Source organism: Enhydra lutris, unplaced genomic scaffold, assembly GCF_002288905.1.
Source record: "Enhydra lutris kenyoni isolate GAN:26980312 unplaced genomic scaffold, ASM228890v2 scaffoldscaffold17, whole genome shotgun sequence".
NCBI lineage: Eukaryota > Metazoa > Chordata > Mammalia > Carnivora > Mustelidae > Enhydra > Enhydra lutris.
In genome coordinates this window covers 12172166-12191872 of record NW_019154101.1, presented here as the reverse complement: position 1 = coordinate 12191872, position 19707 = coordinate 12172166, and the positions used below count along the sequence as shown (strand labels likewise).

Genomic DNA, 19707 nt, shown 5'->3' with positions numbered 1-19707 from the left:
AAAGATACAAACGGAGTGATCCGAAGGGGCACGTGCACCCGAATGTTTATAGCAGCAATGTCTACAATAGCCAAACTATGGAAAGAACCTAGATGTCCATCAATAGATGAATAGATAAAGAAGATAGTATTCTATACACAATGGAATACTATGCAGCCATCAAAAGAAATGACATCTTGCCATTTGCGACATGGATGGAACTAGAGGGTATCATGCTTAGCGAAATAAGTCAATCGGAGAAAGACAACTATCATATGATCTCCCTGATATGAGGAAGTGGAGATGCAACATGGGGGGGTGTTAAGGGGATAGGAGAAGAATAAATGAAACAAGATGGGATTGGGAGGGAGACAAACCATAAGTGATTCTTAATCCCACAAAACAAACTGAGGGTTGCTGGGGGGAGGGAGTTTGCGAGAGGGGGTGGGGTTATGGACATTGGGGAGGGTATGTGCTATGGTGAGTGATGTGAAGTGTGTAAACCTGGCGATTCACAGACCTGTACCCCTGGGGATAAAAATACATAATATGTTTATTTTTAAAATAAACAAATTTAAATTAAAAAAATAAAAAAAATAAACTGGAGCACCAACGAGGAAATGATCCATTTACAGAAGTAGGTCACAGCCATTGAGACTAAGCTTGAACAGAAAAGCAGTGACTAGCACAATCCGCTCCAGGCCTACCAGATGCAGGACATCAGGTGGGCACTGTCTAAGGGCACCATGGAAGGCGTTAATGAGGGAAAGTGTAGCTCCTAGGAGGAGGATTCAGTGAGTGGTTCCCAGTGAAACTCCAGTTAGTCTGTGTGAGAAGCCCTCATTGAGATTGACTACAGAGACCTGAGTGAAGATCCGAGGATGCCCAGGCTGAGGAGATCAAACAGGAGGTGAGTACACTGCAGCAGAAGCTGAGTGAGCAGCGAGTGTACTCCAGCATATAGCTGCGCCTGACATGAAAGCCGTGGAAAACCTAGGAAGTGTCTGAGACAAGTTCCAGGAGACCTCAGATCTGTTGGGAAAAGCCCAAAATCAAGCCAGGAAAGCCATGCAGGCATTTGAACAGATCAGAAGAAGCACTTTGAGTGCTTCAATGCTTGCTTTGAATCTTTGGCCTCCAACATTAATGAGATCTGCAAGCCTTATCTGGCAACAGAGTGTCCAGGCATTTCTGAGCCCATAGAACCCTGAGGAGCCCTACTGGGATGGCACCAGCTACAACTATGTGGCCCCTGGCAAACACTTCTGGTCTATGGACAACTTGTCAGAGGGTAGAACAGGGACAGCTCAGGCCTTGCCACAACTACACTAGAAGCCAGCCTCCTTCTTCATCCTGGGTGAGACTGATGCTGCCCTGGATGACACCAGCATTGCCAGGGTGGCAAATTACATCAAGAAGCATTGAACTTGCCACTTCCAGGCCACTGTCATCCCTGAGCAAGGGAATTATATGAGCAGCAAAGTCCTGACCTTCCACCTCACCATGTACCCAGATGCCACCACCAACCCCAATGAACAGTAGCAAAAATTCTGCCCTCCTGCCCTGTCTCTGGCCCTAAGCTATGCCTCTTTTAACCTCTGCATATTTAGCCCCAACCTTCCCCTTCTTCTTGTCCTTAACTGGTATAATCATGGGATTCAGGCACTGCTAAGAAGTATCAAGTGGAACAGAGGTGATACTAGGTCTGGAGCAAAAATTCCTCAGCTACAAGGAGCACCCAGGACTTTGGAAGGAGGTGCTGAGCTGAACTGAGCTGAACAGGGCCATCATCCATTAACCCCATCCCCTCTCCTCAACCTCCGCCCCCATCACCCATAATCATGGGTCCCTTGGGCCCTTTGCATCTCACTTGTATGTGGGTATGTATGTATGTATATATGTGTCCACGTGTGCATATATGAGTGTGTTTGCAAAATATTAAGGTTTTGGAGACTCATCTTAGAAGGAGTCTAGACTGAATCTGATTTGAAGAGAACTCTATATGGCAGCACCCCAGGGCTGGGCAGAGGTATTTAGGACCTCATCAGAATCAGTCAGGTGAAACTGCCCTCCTTCACTCATTCATGTTTTCATTCATCTGTGTATTGATCAGGCATATCCTCAGCATTCTTTATTTGTCAGGCTCTTTTCTCAAAATACAGAGCTGAATCAAATATGATCTCTACCCTCCTACTGAGAAGATGCAGTGGGTCCTGATTTCTCATGGTCAGCGGAATCATATTTGTACATACTCTGAATGACAGAAGAGGATGATCACCTCCAGACTTCCTGAGCTGAACCTTGACGAATTGATAGGATTTGGTTGGGCACTAGGAGCAGAGCCTGGGCTCTAAGGACAGACAGCTGTGAGTTCTAGTCCCTTTTTAAAATCACTTATTAGTTTGATGTTGGGCAAGCAAGTCTTTCGACTATTTGTGCCTCCATTTCCTCATCTGTAAAAATGGAGCTAACAATATGACCTACACCGTAGGATGTAATGATGTCAAGCTCTTTGCTGGGCCCTTTTCCATGCTTGGAGCCCAGTACGCGCTGACCCATCAAAAGACAAGACTTCTCATACCTAGACACCTGAGGGCTCTGATCCCAATTGTTGGGAATAGAAGGAGCCTCCAAACCTGGGACATGCTAAATGCCTAGGTTACTGAGAAAGTTCCAGGGCCCCGCTGGGATTTACCTGGTACGTGAAGGGCCTAAGGGAGCCCCTAGCTTCAATCATGTATGGTATCCAGGTGCCTGGGTTCCAACATAGGTTGTAAGGAAGTAGAGGAGAAGTAGACTGGGCCACATCCTGGCCGAATGTGTGTGAAGGTGCCTCTGGGAACTAAGTGTGTCAGCTGCAGGGACGGTGCAGAGGAAGCACAGCCTGCTGCCATGAGGTCAGCATTTGTTCATTCACGTACAATGTCAGACCGTCACCTTGTCCTGATTGTCTACTGCATTGTGTTTTGTAAATGTTCAACCAGATCTAATTACTCAAGTGTCCCATGAATCCATTCTCTAAGACGTAGATTTATAAGAAGGTCTCGCCCCTTTTGACTACCATTGGCCGTCCCTCTCAAACTGCTGTTACATATGCTAGACTCTTTTAAGACTTTGATATATATGAGTTCATTGAAACTATTATGGTGTATTTAATACAAATGGTATCTTGAGTCATTCTGCAATTTGCTTTCTTCACTTAACATTGTTTCTGAGATCTACGTATGTTGTTTTTGCTAAATGTAGCTTCAACTCATCCTTTGCAACTGCCTAATGGAGTGTGATCATATGGGTCTAACACACCTTCCCCCTTTCTTTTGTGATAACTAGTTAAGACAGTTTTCCACTTTTGCTATTACAAAACTCGACACAGGAACAGTGTGTGTGTGTGTGTGTGTGTGTGTGTGCGTGTGTGTGTGTGTTTACCAAGGTTTGCTTCCTTGAAATTCAATGCAGAGTCATAGGCTATTCATACTTTTGTTTTAAACAGATACTTCTAAATTGCTCCCCTGTACTGTGACTTATATTTTTCTTGAGGTTGTCCTAAGTGTAACATTGCTGTCTCCTTGAGATTCATCCTACATAGTGACATCTGTAAAACCACGGAGTTGATGTGCTAATCATATATTTTTCTAGTACATATGAAAAGGCATAACTGAAAAAAGTTTTCTGTGCAGCAAGGAGAACTATCCACAAAATGAAAAGGCAGCCTATTAAAAGGGAAAAATATTTGGAAATCATTTATGATTAGGGGTTAATATAAAACATATCAAGAACTCATACGACACAACAGCGAATGTAACAAAGACAAGTAAAACATGGGCAAAGACTGTGAGTAGACGTGCATGTATATATACATGCACAAAGATGAACATATGCATTATATACATGTCCATATGTTTCAGTCTGATCTGAGTGCTATAGCAAAAGTACACCCAAATAGTTGGGGATTATTACACATTATGGAAATAGTGTGAGTTAATTTCCTCCTTCTCATGCACTTGGTTATTAGATATAATTTCAACTCTCTGTCCAAAGTAGCTGCCTAAATGGTAAATATTTCTGCAACCTTTCCAAGCCCACGTTAGCACCTTAGTGTTTCACAGGGTGTCTTCGACATAGTTACTTCAGTATTTTCTCCATTTCCTTCTCCACATCAAAAATAACTTCTAGGGACACCTGGGTGGCTCAGTCGGTTTAGCATCTGCCCTCAGGTCAGGTCATGATCCCAGGGTCCTGCTTCACCCTCTGCCTGCCACTCCCCCTGCTTGTGTGCTCTCTTGCTGTCTCTGTCTCTCTGACTAATAAATAAATAAATAAATCTTAAAAAAAAATAACTTCTAGCTACATTGTAAAAGACCTACTTCATAAGATATTAAATTCAGTTGACACTATAATATCCAATAGATTATGTATACATATCCATATAGGATACTACTAATAAAACAGAGTTCCCACATTATAAAAGTATCATGTTACTTCTTAGATTAACTATTAGAACAGAAAACTCACCAGATTTGGGGTATGTGATTATGAAGACATCATTTTCTCTGATTTCAAAATTATCTAAATTTTCTATAAAGCCAATATCAAGTGGTGAACGATTAAAATAATATCCTTTAAATTTAAATAAGAATTTCTCCATGTCTTCTATACTTCAGTCACCTGCAAAAGAGAGACAAAACTATTGGAAGGAAATTAGTAAAATTTTGTTTTCTTCCCTTCTATATCTCAGTTGTTGACCATAAGCTGAGAAAAGAAACTGATATCTTGTTTTCTTCACAGTCACTGAAAACTGGCTGGCTCTGAAAGTTACTGTCCTGGATTCTGAGTGTGAGTTTGGTCCAATGCCAGGAGCCAGCTGTTCACAGGCTAGAGGTTAGTTTTACAGGTATGTGCTCCATTTTTATAGCTACAGGGAAAATGATTTGAAAATAATTTTTGTAGTTGCAAAAAGATACTTTAATCAGAAAGCACACATATATATGTATACACACACACATACAAATGAACATACAAGTTGGACTTGAGCAGGCTTCAGAAACACTTGTCACCCAGCACTCCTTCATCACCTGGGCTTTTTTGCCCCCATAACTGAAGTACAATTGTTAACTTTCAGCAGGTTTCTAGAAGCTTTTCTTTAAATATTTTCTGGGTGGGAGTTATCTATTCATGATCTCTTTGGTAACTTTAAATTTTGTTTTCTTTCTAATGTGCCACTTGTTTTTTTTTTTAAATATTTTTATTTATTTATTTGACAGACCGAGATCACAAGTAGGCAAAGAGGCAGGCAGAGAGAGAGGAGGAAGCAGGCTCCCTGCTGAGCAGAGAGCCTGATATGGGGCTCAATCCCAGTACCCTGGGATCATGACCTGAGCCGAAGGCAGAGGCTTTAACCCACTGAGCCACCCAGGCACCCCTAACGTGCCACTTCTTTAGAATGACTGTGGTGGTGCAAGCATGAGTTAATAGTCATGACTGTCTTCCAGGAAGTTTGACAAACTGCATGTGAGCAATTCAGCTGTCCATTATGACAAAATGAACAAAGGCACAAAGTAAAAGTCTGAGAGAAAACCCTCAAATAATGGTTGACACACAGAAAGTGCAAATGCAGTCTCAAGAGTCATCATTTATGTGTACTTTTTGCGTTTCATTACTACCCCTCACTGACCATATGGAAAATAATCTACTTTGGTGCTATGAAACCTGAGGTTACAGTGGACTTAGGGGTTCTTCCAGATGACTCTGAAGTGACTTTTTTTCTGTTTCCCATAGTAGTTGGACATAGGAACAGCTGAGAAAATCAGAGCTTCAGAATCCCACAATTTGAAAGCAATTCCAGGATGACCCAGAAAGGGTCATTATAAGACAAAGGGAAATAAGAAATCTTTAAAATATATTGTGACAGTCACACTGTTAATAAAAAAACAGAGAACTGATAGACTCTCTTTACAAAGGAGATTTGGGAAAGCTGCAAAGTAGTTGGAATCATCAACATGAATTGGTAGCCGGGGAAGAAATGGGGACCAGACAGGGAAGGGTAGAGGAAGAGAGAGAAGATAAGTTATTCTGCTACTAGAGTTATTTAAGGCTCCTCAGCATTGCCATCATTGGTGTTCAAAGAAACAACCTAATTTATGACTCCATACCCACTGGGTTCTAATGTTAACTTCCATTATCAAGGAGCACTGGTTCCCTAACAGAAGCCATTTCCATGTCTTGGGATCAAAACAATACCAAGAGCATTAACATCTTGACTTTTTCCTGAAGGAAACATAATTCTACCACCTTATACTCTACTTATATTTACTACACTCATGGTGAATTAAATATTTCTTTTAGTCTATGTTCTTAAATGTCTAAATAAATATTTAGAATCAGAAAATGGCTCAGTTCATTGGAAATCAAAGCAAAAGAAGGACAGTATAGTCTTGCTTCCTACAGAGGAGCTGATATTTTACACATTTTTAGCCTCGTGTTTAGAAAAACACCAAACACCTAAAACTGCATAACTAGTAAGTACAGACAAGAGAAAGGAAGCAGAGAGTATGTTATCCCCAAAATATCAATTTGGCATGTGGATGATGTTTTTTGTTGAAAGCAATTAAGACCCAGCAGACTCACAACAGCTTTCTACCTTCTGCTTAAAAGGATTTAGATAGGGAGCTACACCAGGATTCGAGCTCCTACCACATGTTACTTCTTCTATTAGAAAGACTCTTTTGATGGCATGGTACCCATCTCTACCACATATGGGCTCTCCTAATCTACCTGTGAATTGTCTTCCTCCTCTTTCATTTCTGAAGCATTTCACCCGCTCCTCCTTAGCTTAGGATGGTTTATAAGACTAAGTTGTCAGACTGCCTTTGACTCATCATGACTTTGTGGGTCTCCCACACACATGTAGTTACATTTCCCTTCTGTGAATCTATCTGTCTTATATCAATTTAATTATTAGACCAGCCAGAGAACCTAGAAAGGAAAAAGGAAACTTTTTTCATCCCCAAACTAGAATGAAGCTACTCACCTTAGAGTTCTTTGAAATGAAGTATGAACTTCTGATATGAAGGAAGTGAGAAGAATAATTGTGTGCCATGGAAGGAGAAAGACACAGATAAAAACTAAGTTTTCCCCTAAGAGATTTAGCGATTCACCAATTAGAGCTCCCAGAATCGAACTCATTGAGGAGGAGGGATTAGGCTGATGTTAACCAGTAGATCATCAAAACGTCTAGTGAAAAGCACAGAGGTGTTTACCATAAATAATAGGAGATAAATGCTTCAAGCAGCTTGGTGCTACTCAGAGATGCTGGGTAGGGTTCAAAGTCTCTGCTTTTGAATTATAGCAGAAAATATGCATGTATTCTCTTGCTGTCCCACTCATGGTACTCTAATGGCCAGAAACCAGTAGTACAATGGATTGAGTTGCTTCTTCTTCAATAGCACCAGTATTGGTGTCTTTGAATCTTTGTGTTGTTTCTCACGGAACAGAATGGAGAGTAAGTGTAAAGTGTGAACAATTTGAAGTTGAGGGAAAAAATCCACATCTTCAAGAAGAAATTACAAGTATTTTGAGGGATTAGACACTTTTCCAAATTCTCCAATATGCTTGACACAGACATAATACTCATTTAACTACCAAACACCATTTACCTGCCATTAAACCCCTCCATTGTGTTCCTGTTGGCAAATCTTCATACCACTATATCACAGAGTGAGAGATAGGTCCTAGAGTTGGCTCCTCAAGGACTGTCTTGTGTCCTCTTTGTCATGGGTTCCCACTCTCTCCAGTTAGTTTGTTTTCCAAATAGAATGGTCATGAAGGATAAACATTCAAAGGTTTACTCAAATTCCCTCTCTATGTACTTGGATTATTGACCTCACATGCTCTTCTCATCTATTGTTATTTCTTCCTGAACAACAAACATCTCTTCACATGCTCTCAGATAAATCACCACTGGCATTTGTTGATGTCCTGGCGTGCACACTATCAGATTTGGAACATGACTCAGGCCCTCCCTAACGTATCTCCTCTTCTGTAAACACTTCACCAGGCAAAGGTAGCTTGTGTTTCTCACTTAGAATGACTCTCAGGAACTTTAGAGTTCATCTTTGGTTTCATCTTTCCTATTGTCACCTTTCATTAAAAAGAAATCTGATCTAAGGAAGGCTTTAATCCCTTTTGTTGGAGAAGTTTCACTGTTCAGAAAATAAGTGTTCAATGTGACAGAAATTTGACCTGGCAATTATTCAGAAAACCTTTTCCTCACAGTGTTCTCTGATGAAAATGTAACATATTCCATGAAGTAAAAGTTGTCAATTCCTAGAAAGGAATAATTGAGATTCCCTGAAATAAATAACTTGAGGTTGGTGGGAATGCAAGTTGGTGCAACAACTTTGGAAAACAGTGTGGAGATTCTTCAAAAAATTACAAATAGAACTACCCTATGACCCGGCAATTGCACTACTGGGGATTTACCCAAAGGATACCAATGTAGGGAAAAGAAGGGCTATATGTACCCCAGTGTTCAAAGCAGCAATGTCCACAAGAGCCAGACTGTGGAAAGAGCTTAGATGCCCTTCAACAGATGAATGGACAAAGAAGATGTGGTCCATATATACTATGGATTATTACTCAGCCATCAGAAAGGATGAATACCCAACTATTGCATCAACATGGATGGGACCAGAGGAGATTATGCTGAGTGAAATAAGTCAAGCAGAGAAAGTCAATTATCATATGGTTTCACTTACTTGTAGAACATATGGAATAACATGGAAGACATTAGGAGATGAAAAGAAAAAGTGAAGGAGAGGAAATCAGAGGGGACGATGAAGCCTGAGAGACTATGGACTCCGAGAAACAAACTGAGGGTTTTGGAGGGGAGGGGATGAGGGGATGCGTGAGCCCGGTGATGGGTACTAAGGAGGGCACGTATTGCATGGAGCACTGGGCATTATACATAAACAATGGATCTTGGAACACTTCATTTAAAATTAATGATGTACTATATGGTGAATAACATAACATAATATAAATAAATAAATAACTTGAGGAAAGTAAACTGAAACTTGTGGTTAATTTTCATTGTTTGCCAAACTTTGAGGGTGAAAAGTGGAAAATTTTCCTGCCTAAGGTTTTTATGCACAACCTTTGACCTATTACTGACTGACTGCTAAGCTGTGTTGGCCTTGTCTTAAATAGAACACAAGAATTAAGAAAAATATATACCTGAGTAGTAACATCAGAATGGGGGTAGACTCCACTGAATTAGTTTTAGTAAGTCACCATAAAAAAAATTAAAATAAAATAAAACAAGAAAGCAGAACCACTTCCAGGATAAGATCAGAATCCTAAAATATCTAGTTTTCAAAAAAAAAGTACCATATGCCAAAAACCAGGAAAGTATGATACACATATAGAAAAAAAAAGCAATTAATAAAAACTGTGTCTGAATGGACCTAGATGCTGGACTTAGCAAACAAATCAGCTATAAAAAAGTATGTCCTATTTGTTGAATCACTACATCTCAAAAAATTTTGATCTGACAGAATAAATAATTAGGAAACATGAAGGCAAATCAATAGAGAAAATAATTACAAACAATAAAAAGAATAGAAAGACAAAGAATGAAGAAAACTGAACATAGCCTCAGAGACCTGGAGAAAATGTCAAGCATGCCAACATAAGTGCACGGAGAGGAAAGGGCAGAAAAGAATATCTGAAGAACTTATGACCCAGATCTTCCCAAAACACTAGAAAACACTAATCTGCACATCCATGAAGCTCAACAAACAAGCGGGATCAATGCGAAGGGATTTAAAGCTACACAGATCATAGTTAAATCACTGAAACATACATTTTAGGGTCCTTTTATTTCTGGGAAGTGTGCTTTCAGTATTTTGAGGAAGACTGTGTTACATCTGTAGACAGTGTTGGGGCATAGGGACATTTAACAATATGCATCCTTCCAATCCACAAACATGAGATGTCTTTCCATTTGGGTGTGTTTTCTTCTTGGACTTCCTTCAGCAAAGTCTTTAGTTTACATTGTGCAGGTCCTTCAGTTCCCTGGTTACATTTACAAAGATTTCATTGGTTTTGTTGCACCTATGAATGAGATACCCATATTTCCTTTTCAGATATTTCATTATTAGTGTAAAGGAATGAAACATTTCTGTATATTGATTGTGTATCCTACAACTTTACTCTGATTATGGATTCAACAGTTTTTTTATGGGTTCATTGGGATTTTCTGTATATAAAGTCATATCATCTGCAAGTGGTGGCTATTTTACTTCTCCCTTTCTGACTTGGATGCCATTAACTTCTTAGTCTTCCCTAATGGCTCTAGCTAGGGCTTTTAGTATGGGAAGAGTGGTGAGAGTGGGCAGCCATGTCTTGCTCCTGATCTTTGAAGAAAAGTTTTAAACCTTTCACTACTGAACATGATATTTGCTGTGGCTCCTCATAGATAGTCTTTATTATGTTGAGCTATATTCCTTCTGCACTCACTCTCTTAAGGGTTCTTAGCACGAAAGGATGTTGTCTATTTTCAGTTGTCTTTTTAGCATCTATTGAGATAATCATGGTATATTATCTTTGATTTTATTGCTATATTACATTTATTTAGTTGTGTGTGTTGAATGAAACTTGCATCCTAGAGATAAGTCCCCTATACTGTATTATTCAATTCGGTTGGCTTTTTGTGCAGAATTTTGCATCAGGAATATTGGTCTATATTTTTTGTTTGTTTTTATTTTAAATATTGGTCTATATTTTTTGTTTGTTTGTTTTTATTTTAAATTAGCCAACATATGGTATATCATTAGTTTCAGATGTAGAATTCAGTGATTCATTAGTTGCATAAAACACCCCGTGCTCATTACATCACATTCCCTCCTTAAGCCCATCACCCAGTTACCCCGTCCCCCCACCCACCTCCCTTCCAGCAACTCTGTTTGTTCCCTACAGTTGAGACTCTCTCATGTTTTGTCTCCCTCTCTAATTTCTTCCTGTTAATTTTTCCCTCCCTTCCCCTATGAAACTCTGCGCTATTTCTTTTATTCCACATATGAGTATAAGCATATGATAATTGTCTTTTGCTGATTGAGTTATTTCAGTCAGAGTAATACCCTCCAGTTCCATCCATGTCAATGTAAATAGTAAGATTTCATCTTTTTGATGGCTGAGTAATATTCCTGTGTGTATGTCTGTCTGTCTGTGTGTGTAGTAAATATACACTATAAATATTGTGCTCTTTCTATTCTTTCTGCTCCTTCTACAGTTTGGCTGTTGTGGATATTGCTGCTCTAAACATTGGGGTGCTGGTTCCCCTTTGGAGCACTACATTTGTATCTTTGGGCTAAATATTTCATAGTGCAATTGCTGGGTCATAAGGTACCCCTGTTTTTAACTTCTTGGGGAAACTCCATACTGTTTTTCAGTGTGACTATACTAGCTTGCATTCCCACAAACAGTGTAAGAGGGTTCTCCTTTCTCTGCATTCTTGCTAGCATTTATTGTTTCCTGTCTTGTTAATTTTAGCTATTCTGACTGGGGTAAGGTGGCACACCATTGTGGTTTTGATTTGTATTTCCTTGATGCCCAGTGATTGCAGAGCATTTTTTTTATGTGTCTGTTGGCCATTTGTATGTCTTCTATGGAGAAATGCCTGTGCATGTCTTCTGCCCATTTCTTGACCAGATTATTTATTTTGGGGTGTTGAGTTTGACAATTTCTTTATACATCTTGGATACTAGCCCTTTATCAGATATGTCATTTGCAAATATGTTCTCCCATTATATAGTTTGCCTTACTCCCATTATATAGGTGCATTTTGCTGGTTATGGGTCTGTTTAAATTTTGTTTCTTTTGGTTTCAATTTTGGTAGTTTGGTGTCCTTGTCTGATTTTGGTACAAGGGTTAATAGTGGCCTTACAGAATGAGTTTGGAAATGGGCCTTCACTCTGGATATTGTGCAAGACTTTGTGGAGGATTGGTATTGTTTCCTTCAATGTTTGGTAGAACTCATCTGTAAAGCCATCTGATCCCAGGGATTTTGTGTTGGGCTGATAACTGATTGAATCTGTTGACTCCTCACTTGTCTGTTCAGATTGTCTATTTCTTCTTGATTCAGTTTTCTAGGTTGTTTGATTCTACAAATGCATCCATTTATTCTAGATTATGTAATTTGCTGGCATATAATTGCTCATAGTCATCTCTTATGCTTCTATGTTTTATTGCTGTAGTATTACCTGCAATGTCTCCTCTTTCTTTTTTATTTGTTTGGTTGGTTGGTTTTTTTTTTTTTTTTTTTTTGACTCATCTGTCTTTCTTCTTTGTTAGTCAAGGTGAAGTTTTGTCATTTTGGTTGATCAGTCTTGGTTTTGTTTATTGTTTTTATTGTTTTTCTAGTCTCAATTTCATTTATTCCTGCTCTGATCATTTTTTTAAAGATTTTATTTATTGATTTGACAGACAGAGATCACAAGTAGGCAGAGAGGCAGGCAGAGAGAGGAGGAAGCAGGCTCCCTGCTGAGCAGAGAGCCCGATGCGGGGCTTGATCCCAGGACCCTGGGATCATGACCTGAGCTGAAGGCAGAGGCTTTAACCTACTGAGCCACCCAGGCACCCCTCTGCTCTGATCTTTTGATCTTTATTATTTCCTCCTTCTGCTTACTTTGGGCTTAACATGTTCTTCTCTGGTTCCTCAAGCTGTAAAATGGAGTACGTTTTTTGGTCTCTTTCTAATTGGTAATATGTGATTAATGGATTTATAAGTCCATGTAGTACTGTTCTCTCTGCACCCTGTAAGATTTAATATGATGCTCTAAAAAAGTTTTGATATGTTGCATTTCCACTGCATTTGTTTTGAGATCAAGTTTTCTTTTTCTATTTATTTTTTTATTATTTTTTTATTGTGTTATGTTAGTGACCATACATCAGGAGTTTTTGATGTAGTGTTCCAAGATTCATTGTTTATGTACAAGACCCAGTGCTGCTTGTAATATGTGACCTCCTTAATACCCACCACCAGGCTCACTCATCCCCCCCAGCCCCCTCCCCTCTAAGACTCTCAGTTTATTTCTCGGAGTCCACAATCATGTTTTCTTTTCCTTATAATTTATTTTTGACTCACAAGTTATTCAGAAGTGTCATTCAATTTCTATATTTTTGTAGATATTTTCACTTTCTTATTGTATCATACAAAGTCAGCAAAGATGATATAAATTTAATCTTCTGAAATCTCCTAAGATTTTTATATCCTATTATATAATCTATACTGCACAATAATGAGATGAATGTATATTTTGCAGGTGTTGGATGGAATCTTCAATGGATGTGTCTTAAGTTGATTTCTTCTAAAGTATGTTTCCATTCTAATGTTTTCTTGTTGATTTTCTGTCTGGATAATGTGTCTACTGCTGATAGTGGCGTGATGAAGTCTCTTAGTACTACTGGATTGCTATACACTTAGCCCTTAAGATCTGTTAGCATTTGCTTAATATTTTTCAGTGCTTCCATTTTGGGAGTAGAAATACTTGTGATTTTATACCTTCTTGATGTATTGACCCTTTACATTCATATAATGACCTTCTTCTCTTTTGTTACCACTTTTGACTTGAAATCCATTTCATTTGCTATAAAACAGCTATAAAATAGCTCCTGTCTTCTTTTGGTTTTCACTTTTTGGAATGTAATCTTCCATCTCTTCACTTTATGTCTTTAGAGCTAATATAAGTCTCCTGTAGACAGCATATAGTTGAGTCTTGTGTTTGTTTTTTATCATTCCAACCACTGTGTGCACTATTAATGGGTGAGTTCATCCATTAATTAGGGTACATAATTAGGGTAACTATATTAATACATAAGGAATTTCTTTTAACTTTTGCTTTCTGATTTTCTATCTATATTGTTCCTTTTTCATTCTGTTTCTATTCACCTTTGTAAAGTGGTGGGTTTTGTCATGATTTGCTCAGTCTTCCATTGGTGTGTGTGTGTGTGTATGTGTGTGTGTGTGTTTGTGTGTCTGCTCCAGATTTTTGTTTTTTGGTTTCCCTGAACATTACATAAAATGTACTAGTCCTTTTTCTCCTGCTAGCAACTCATACTGATTTGTGTCTGCTGAGTTTTGCCTTGCGCTTACATTGAGGCTTACATAAATAATGCTAGTCCTATATCTGCTGCTGGAACTCATATTCATTTCCCTATAATCGTTCCACACTTTTACTCCTTCACTTTTATGTTTCTGATGTCAAAAATTACCTCTTAGAAGTGGAGATGCAACATGGGGGGTTTGGGGATAGGAAAAGAATAAATGAAACAAGATGGGATGGGGAGGAAAGCAAACCGTGACTCTTTTTTTTTTTTTAATTTTTATTTATTTTCAGTGTAACAGTATTCATTGTTTTTGCACCACACCCAGTGCTCCATGCAATCTGTGCCCTCTCCAATACCCACCACCTGGTTCCCCCAACCACCCACCCCCTACCCCTTCAAACCCCTCAGATTGTTCTTCAGAGTCCATAGTAAGTGACTCTTAATCTCACAAAACAAATTGAGGGTTGCTGGGGGGAAGGTGGTTGGGAGAGGGGGGTGGGGTTATGGACATTGGGGAGGGTATGTGCTATGGTGAGTGCTGTGAAGTGTGTAAATCTGGTGATTCACAGACCTGTACCCCTGGGGATAAAAATACATTATATGTTTATAAAAAATTTAAAAATTGAAAAAAGTATCTCTTATTATGCAGTGAATTCCTTAACCAATTGCACTTCCCACCACTATTTTCAATACTCTTCTTCCTTAAACTTTATTCTATAATTGTTTAACAAACTATTCTTAAACTGAGTGAATTTTCCTATATTGACAGTCTATATGATCTTTATCAGAATTTTGTGTGATTTCATTTTTTGCATGTCACTAGTGTCTTTTCATTTCAGCTTAAAGAGCGCTTTCAGCCTCTCTTACAAGGCAGGTCTAGTGTGGCAAACACCCTCAGCTTCTGTTTGTCTGGGAAAGCCCTTATTTTCCTTCATCTCTGACCTCTTTGGAGGACAGAGTATTCATGACTGCCATTTTTATCTTTCAGTAACTTGAATCTGTCTCTCCTTTGTCTCCTGGCCTGTAGTGTTCCTGCTGAGAAATCTGCCCAGAGGCTAAGGGGTGAGGTATTCCTTTGTGCACCAATTCTTTTCCCCCTGCCTCGAATTCTTTACCCTTGGTTTTGGACACTTAGAATGTCTCCTTGAGAAAGACTTTTTGGCATTGAGATAATAAAGTGTTCTATTAGCTCTGTGGACTTGTATGTTAAGTTCCTTTCGCAGATTTGGGAAGCTCTCAGCAATTATTTCTTTAATAAATGCTGTCTCCTTCTTTTCTTCTTCTGGTATACTCATTATTCCTATATTGGCTTTTTTCAGTGTCTGATAACTCACATAAGCTTTCTTGACATGTTGAAAATCTTAGTCTCTCTCCTCTTCTACTGGAATCATTTTTAAATTCCTTTCATACAGATAGTCTATTTCCTTCCATCTGACCTGCTATATTTCCGATGCTTTCTAATTCATTTTCATCTCACTTGTTGAGTTCCTCAGATCCAGAATTTGTTTGGTTCCTTTATATAATTTCAATCTCGTTGGTAAAGTACTCCTGTTCATTAATTTTATGCCTGAGTTCTCAGAACTGCCTTCTACATGTACTGTAGCTGAGTTTATTCATGAAAGCTGTTTTTAATTATATATGAATAGGATCACAATATTCATTGTCTTTGAATTTAGTTGTCATCATTTTATGATACCATCATGCTGTAATTTTTCCATACCAGATGAAATGTGCCTTTGTCAACTCACTTGACATCTTTCTTATTTAGGAAAGTCTTTCTTATTTAGGAAAGCATCTTTCTTATTTAGGATCAAGCATCTTTCTTATTTAGAAAAGTCTTTGTTGATCTTGATTATAAGAATTAAGCACACTGGCAATCAGAAACTTTACTTGTGTTTCCCAGAAGGTCATGATATCACAGAATTCTCCTTTTCTCTTACTGGAATATTTCATTTTCTCTTGCTGGAGCTAATTCATTGCTAAAATTAGGAGCACACCTAAGAGACCTGACATTAAAAAAAAAAAAAAAAAGTTGGTGGCAGAGTGGCAGGGCCGTTGTGGGCTTTAGCACTTGGGTCGTGGGTGTGCCCAAGGCCAGCGGGATGGGTGAGTGGGGTCTCAGACCTCCCAGACTTCTTGAAATCCCAAGGCACACAGCAGGAAACACCTTCCTTCAATTCTTTTAGTCTTTCTTCCGTTTCCTTCCCTTGTGCCAGTCACAGAGCTCTCCTTAGGAATCTCGGTGCTGCTGAAGAAAAACAGGTCCCTCCATGCACCTGAGCCGCCAAGGGGACTTCAACTTACCCTTTGCTTTCTGCCTCCTCAGCCTCCTCTGCTAGGACCAACACTGGCACGCTGCTGCTCTACCTCCCTTGGCCCCACAACCTCTCTGATTCCAAATCCACCCACTTTGGGATGCAGGTGCAAGGATCTCTCAGTGTCCTTTAATGCTCTGCAGGGGTACTTTCATCAGTCACAGATGTCCAATTAGATGTAAATGGAAAGGGAGAGAAAACACGCAACTCACACTGCCAAGATGCTGATAGGACACCTCTTGATCATTTCAATAGAATTGAATGAGAAATGTTGAATGAGGAATTTCTTCTGTCTGGTGTTTTACCTAAATGAGGATGGAGATGAATTTGAAATGCAGTACAGGTGTTACCTGGGAAAAACAGAAAAACAGGGAAGAACCTGAGAAAGGCCAGGTTCCAAGGACAACAGTAGGTGCTTGTTTTCCTCTACAAATATATGACTCACACCAGAAGAGTGAGAACCCTTCCAAGATGCCACAACTTTATCTGAGATCAATCTTTTCTAGAGCAACTTTAGACACCCATAATTGCCCAAACTCCATTTAACCTCCTGGAATCATAACTCTATCACTCTAGCTCTGGTCCTATGATAATAGCACAAACCCCCTCGAGTCCATCTTTCACTTATCTATAAAATCTGGACAAATACCAAAAACCCCACAACTAGCCATAGACACCAAAGAGTGTACGGGAGACAAAACTTGAACAAGGGGCCAGCAAAGGGAATAAGGTTTCCAGGTTTCTATTTATTTTTGTGCCTTTTGTTTCTGCAACAGCTCTTCCAATTGTGGGGCTGTCCTCACAACTCATGGAACGTGTTTGGGATCCCAGGCTTCTTCCCACCCTGATAGCTTGTGACAAACAGAAATGCTCCCACATATTTCCAGGCCGCACCCACAACCGGTTTCCTAGCACCACTTGGGGTCTGTGGGAAGCAAGGACCCTGGCTAAACACCCATCCCACCAAACTCTGTCCTCAGTGGGTTCTGTTCCACTGCTGTCCCGCCATTGGGTCACCAGGCTGCTTTAATTGAAATTATTTCATAGGATGTTTTCCTTTGGGATCCTCTGAGGACACAGACTGAGATTTGCATGGGGACTGGGAAGGGCCCTCAGGAACACCACCTGTGAGGGAGTAATGGCAGCTACTCTGGGCAGTGGAGGAAGTTGAGTTGCAATGACAGAGCATTAAGACCCTCAAGTGATCAAACACGGAGCTAAGGAGCTGGGTTGCCCTTCAAGTTGCTTTAACTTGAGACAGTTTTGCTGCTAGCGTTGGAATGCAGGGCGTCAGCTGTGGCCCCGCAGCTGAAGGACTCACCACCTGCACTGCTACATGTTTTGTTTGTTCCTTGATTCACTTTTTTGAAGAAATAAAGGCAAAAGAAAGATGAGGAGTATTTGTCTGAGTCCATTCAGGCTGCCATCACAGGACAGCACAGACTGGGTGGCTTCTAACAGCAGACAGACACTTCTCACAGTTCAGAGGCTGGGAAGTCCAAGGCAATGCCACCAGGATTTCGTGTCTGGAGAAAATCCCCTTCCTTCCTGGTCTTCTCACTGTGACCTCGCATGGCAGAAGTGGCAAGGGAGCTCAAGGCTTTGACAAGGGCACTAATCCCAGTCGTCCCCTCCCAGAGCCCACCTCGTCACATCATCACCATGGGGCTCAGGATTTCAATATATGAAACATTCAGCCCACACAGTACACCTCTCCCCTACAATTTCATTGTGTGGAGCAGGAGGACAAGGTGGAGAGGAAATGTGGGGAGATTTGGAAAAAAAAAGCCCTGTGAACAACTGCAGTGTTAACTCACCAATTCGAACACATTTATTAGTTGTCATTTTTAAGTTATTTTTTCATATTCAGAAATTATTGTAATCCCCACATTACAGAGGAAATCAAGAATCAGAGATTGTTAATTATGTGCAAACTCTCCATTATTAGAAGAGCCTATTACTCCAATTCTCACTCTTTCCACCAGAGCCATCTTATATATTTTCATATTACACATGCATTAATTTTTGGTGGTGAACTAAAATATGAAGTATTAAACATTAAAATCATTTTTTTCCTTTGTGTTCAAGCTCTCTGGGGCTAGCTCAATGTGTCCTGTTTCTTTATCAATTGAGTACCAATGTAGGGAAGAGAGACATTTCAACCTCCCTTCGTAAAATACATGAACACAGACACTTCCTATCTCAGTAAGAATCCAATAAAATAAGTTGATGATGGGGGGCAAAAAAAGGACACTAAATGCATACCTTAGAGAATGTGCCTAAGACTCTCCTTTAATGTTGTTTTTCAAGGGCCTTAGCATCAATATTTCCATTTTAAAACACTCTTGGTAACAGATCCTAATGGCTAAGAGCCATTTCAAACAACAGAGATAAATCAGTCTGACCTTTAACACAAAACTTAAATGTCAGAAGATACATCCAAATATCAAGTTCTTTTAAAAATATCCCAAAAGTCTAGGTGGAAAATGTTCCAGATCCATAATTTCTAGATAGTGAGTTCCACAAGAATCAATCTATTAAAGATACCACCAAATTTGGAGTATAATTCATTTTACTAAAGATTATATCACACCTACGGTTGGATTGGTATGGTCAAAGCTATATCCTATTTTTTAAATTTTATTTTTCCAGTGTTCCAAGATTCGTTGTGTATGCACTACACTCCGTGCTCCATGCAATACATGTCCTCCTTAATGCCCACCACTAGGCTCACCCATCCCCCCACCTCCCTCCCTTCCAAAACCCTCAGTTTATTTCTGAGTCCAGAGTCTCTCATGGTTTCTCTCTCTGATTTCCCCCAATTCACTTGTTCTTTTCTTCTTCTAATGTCCTCCACATTATTCCTTATGTTCCACAAATAAGTGAAACCATGATAACTGACTTTCTCTGCTTGACTTATTTCACTCAGCATAATCTCCAGTCCCGTCCATGTCGATACAAAAGTTGGGTATTCATCCTTTTTGAAAGCTGCAGAATATTCCATTGTATATATGGACCATATCTTCTTTGTCCATTCGTCTGTTGAAGGGCATCTTGGCTCTTTCCACAGTTTGGCAATTGTAGCCACTGATGCTATAAACTTTGGGGTACAGATGGCCCTTCTTTTATAACCTATTTTTTTTTAAGATTTTATTTATTTATTTGAGGGAGCATAATCGGTGGGGAGTAGAGGAAGGAGAAATGGACTCCCCGCTGAGGAGGGAGCATGATGTGTGGCTCCATCCCTACCGTGGGATCATGACCCGAGCCAAAGGCAGACGTTTAACCAACTGAGCCACCCAGGTTCCCA

At 39.7% G+C, this 19707-nt stretch overlaps 1 protein-coding gene across 1 annotated transcript in view; it reads right to left on the bottom strand.

The window, feature by feature from the left end:
* Nucleotides 1–17971, bottom strand: part of LOC111147737 (amine sulfotransferase-like) — a 35962-nt gene extending 17991 nt beyond the window's left edge. Inside the window, exons 1-2 of the mRNA XM_022503958.1 lie at nucleotides 17877–17971; nucleotides 4492–4634 (exon numbers count right to left, since the gene is read on the bottom strand). Coding sequence (XP_022359666.1) covers nucleotides 4492–4634; nucleotides 17877–17971 — 238 coding nt within the window. The remainder of the gene's footprint in view (nucleotides 1–4491; nucleotides 4635–17876) is intronic.
* Nucleotides 17972–19707: the final 1736 nt, after the last annotated feature.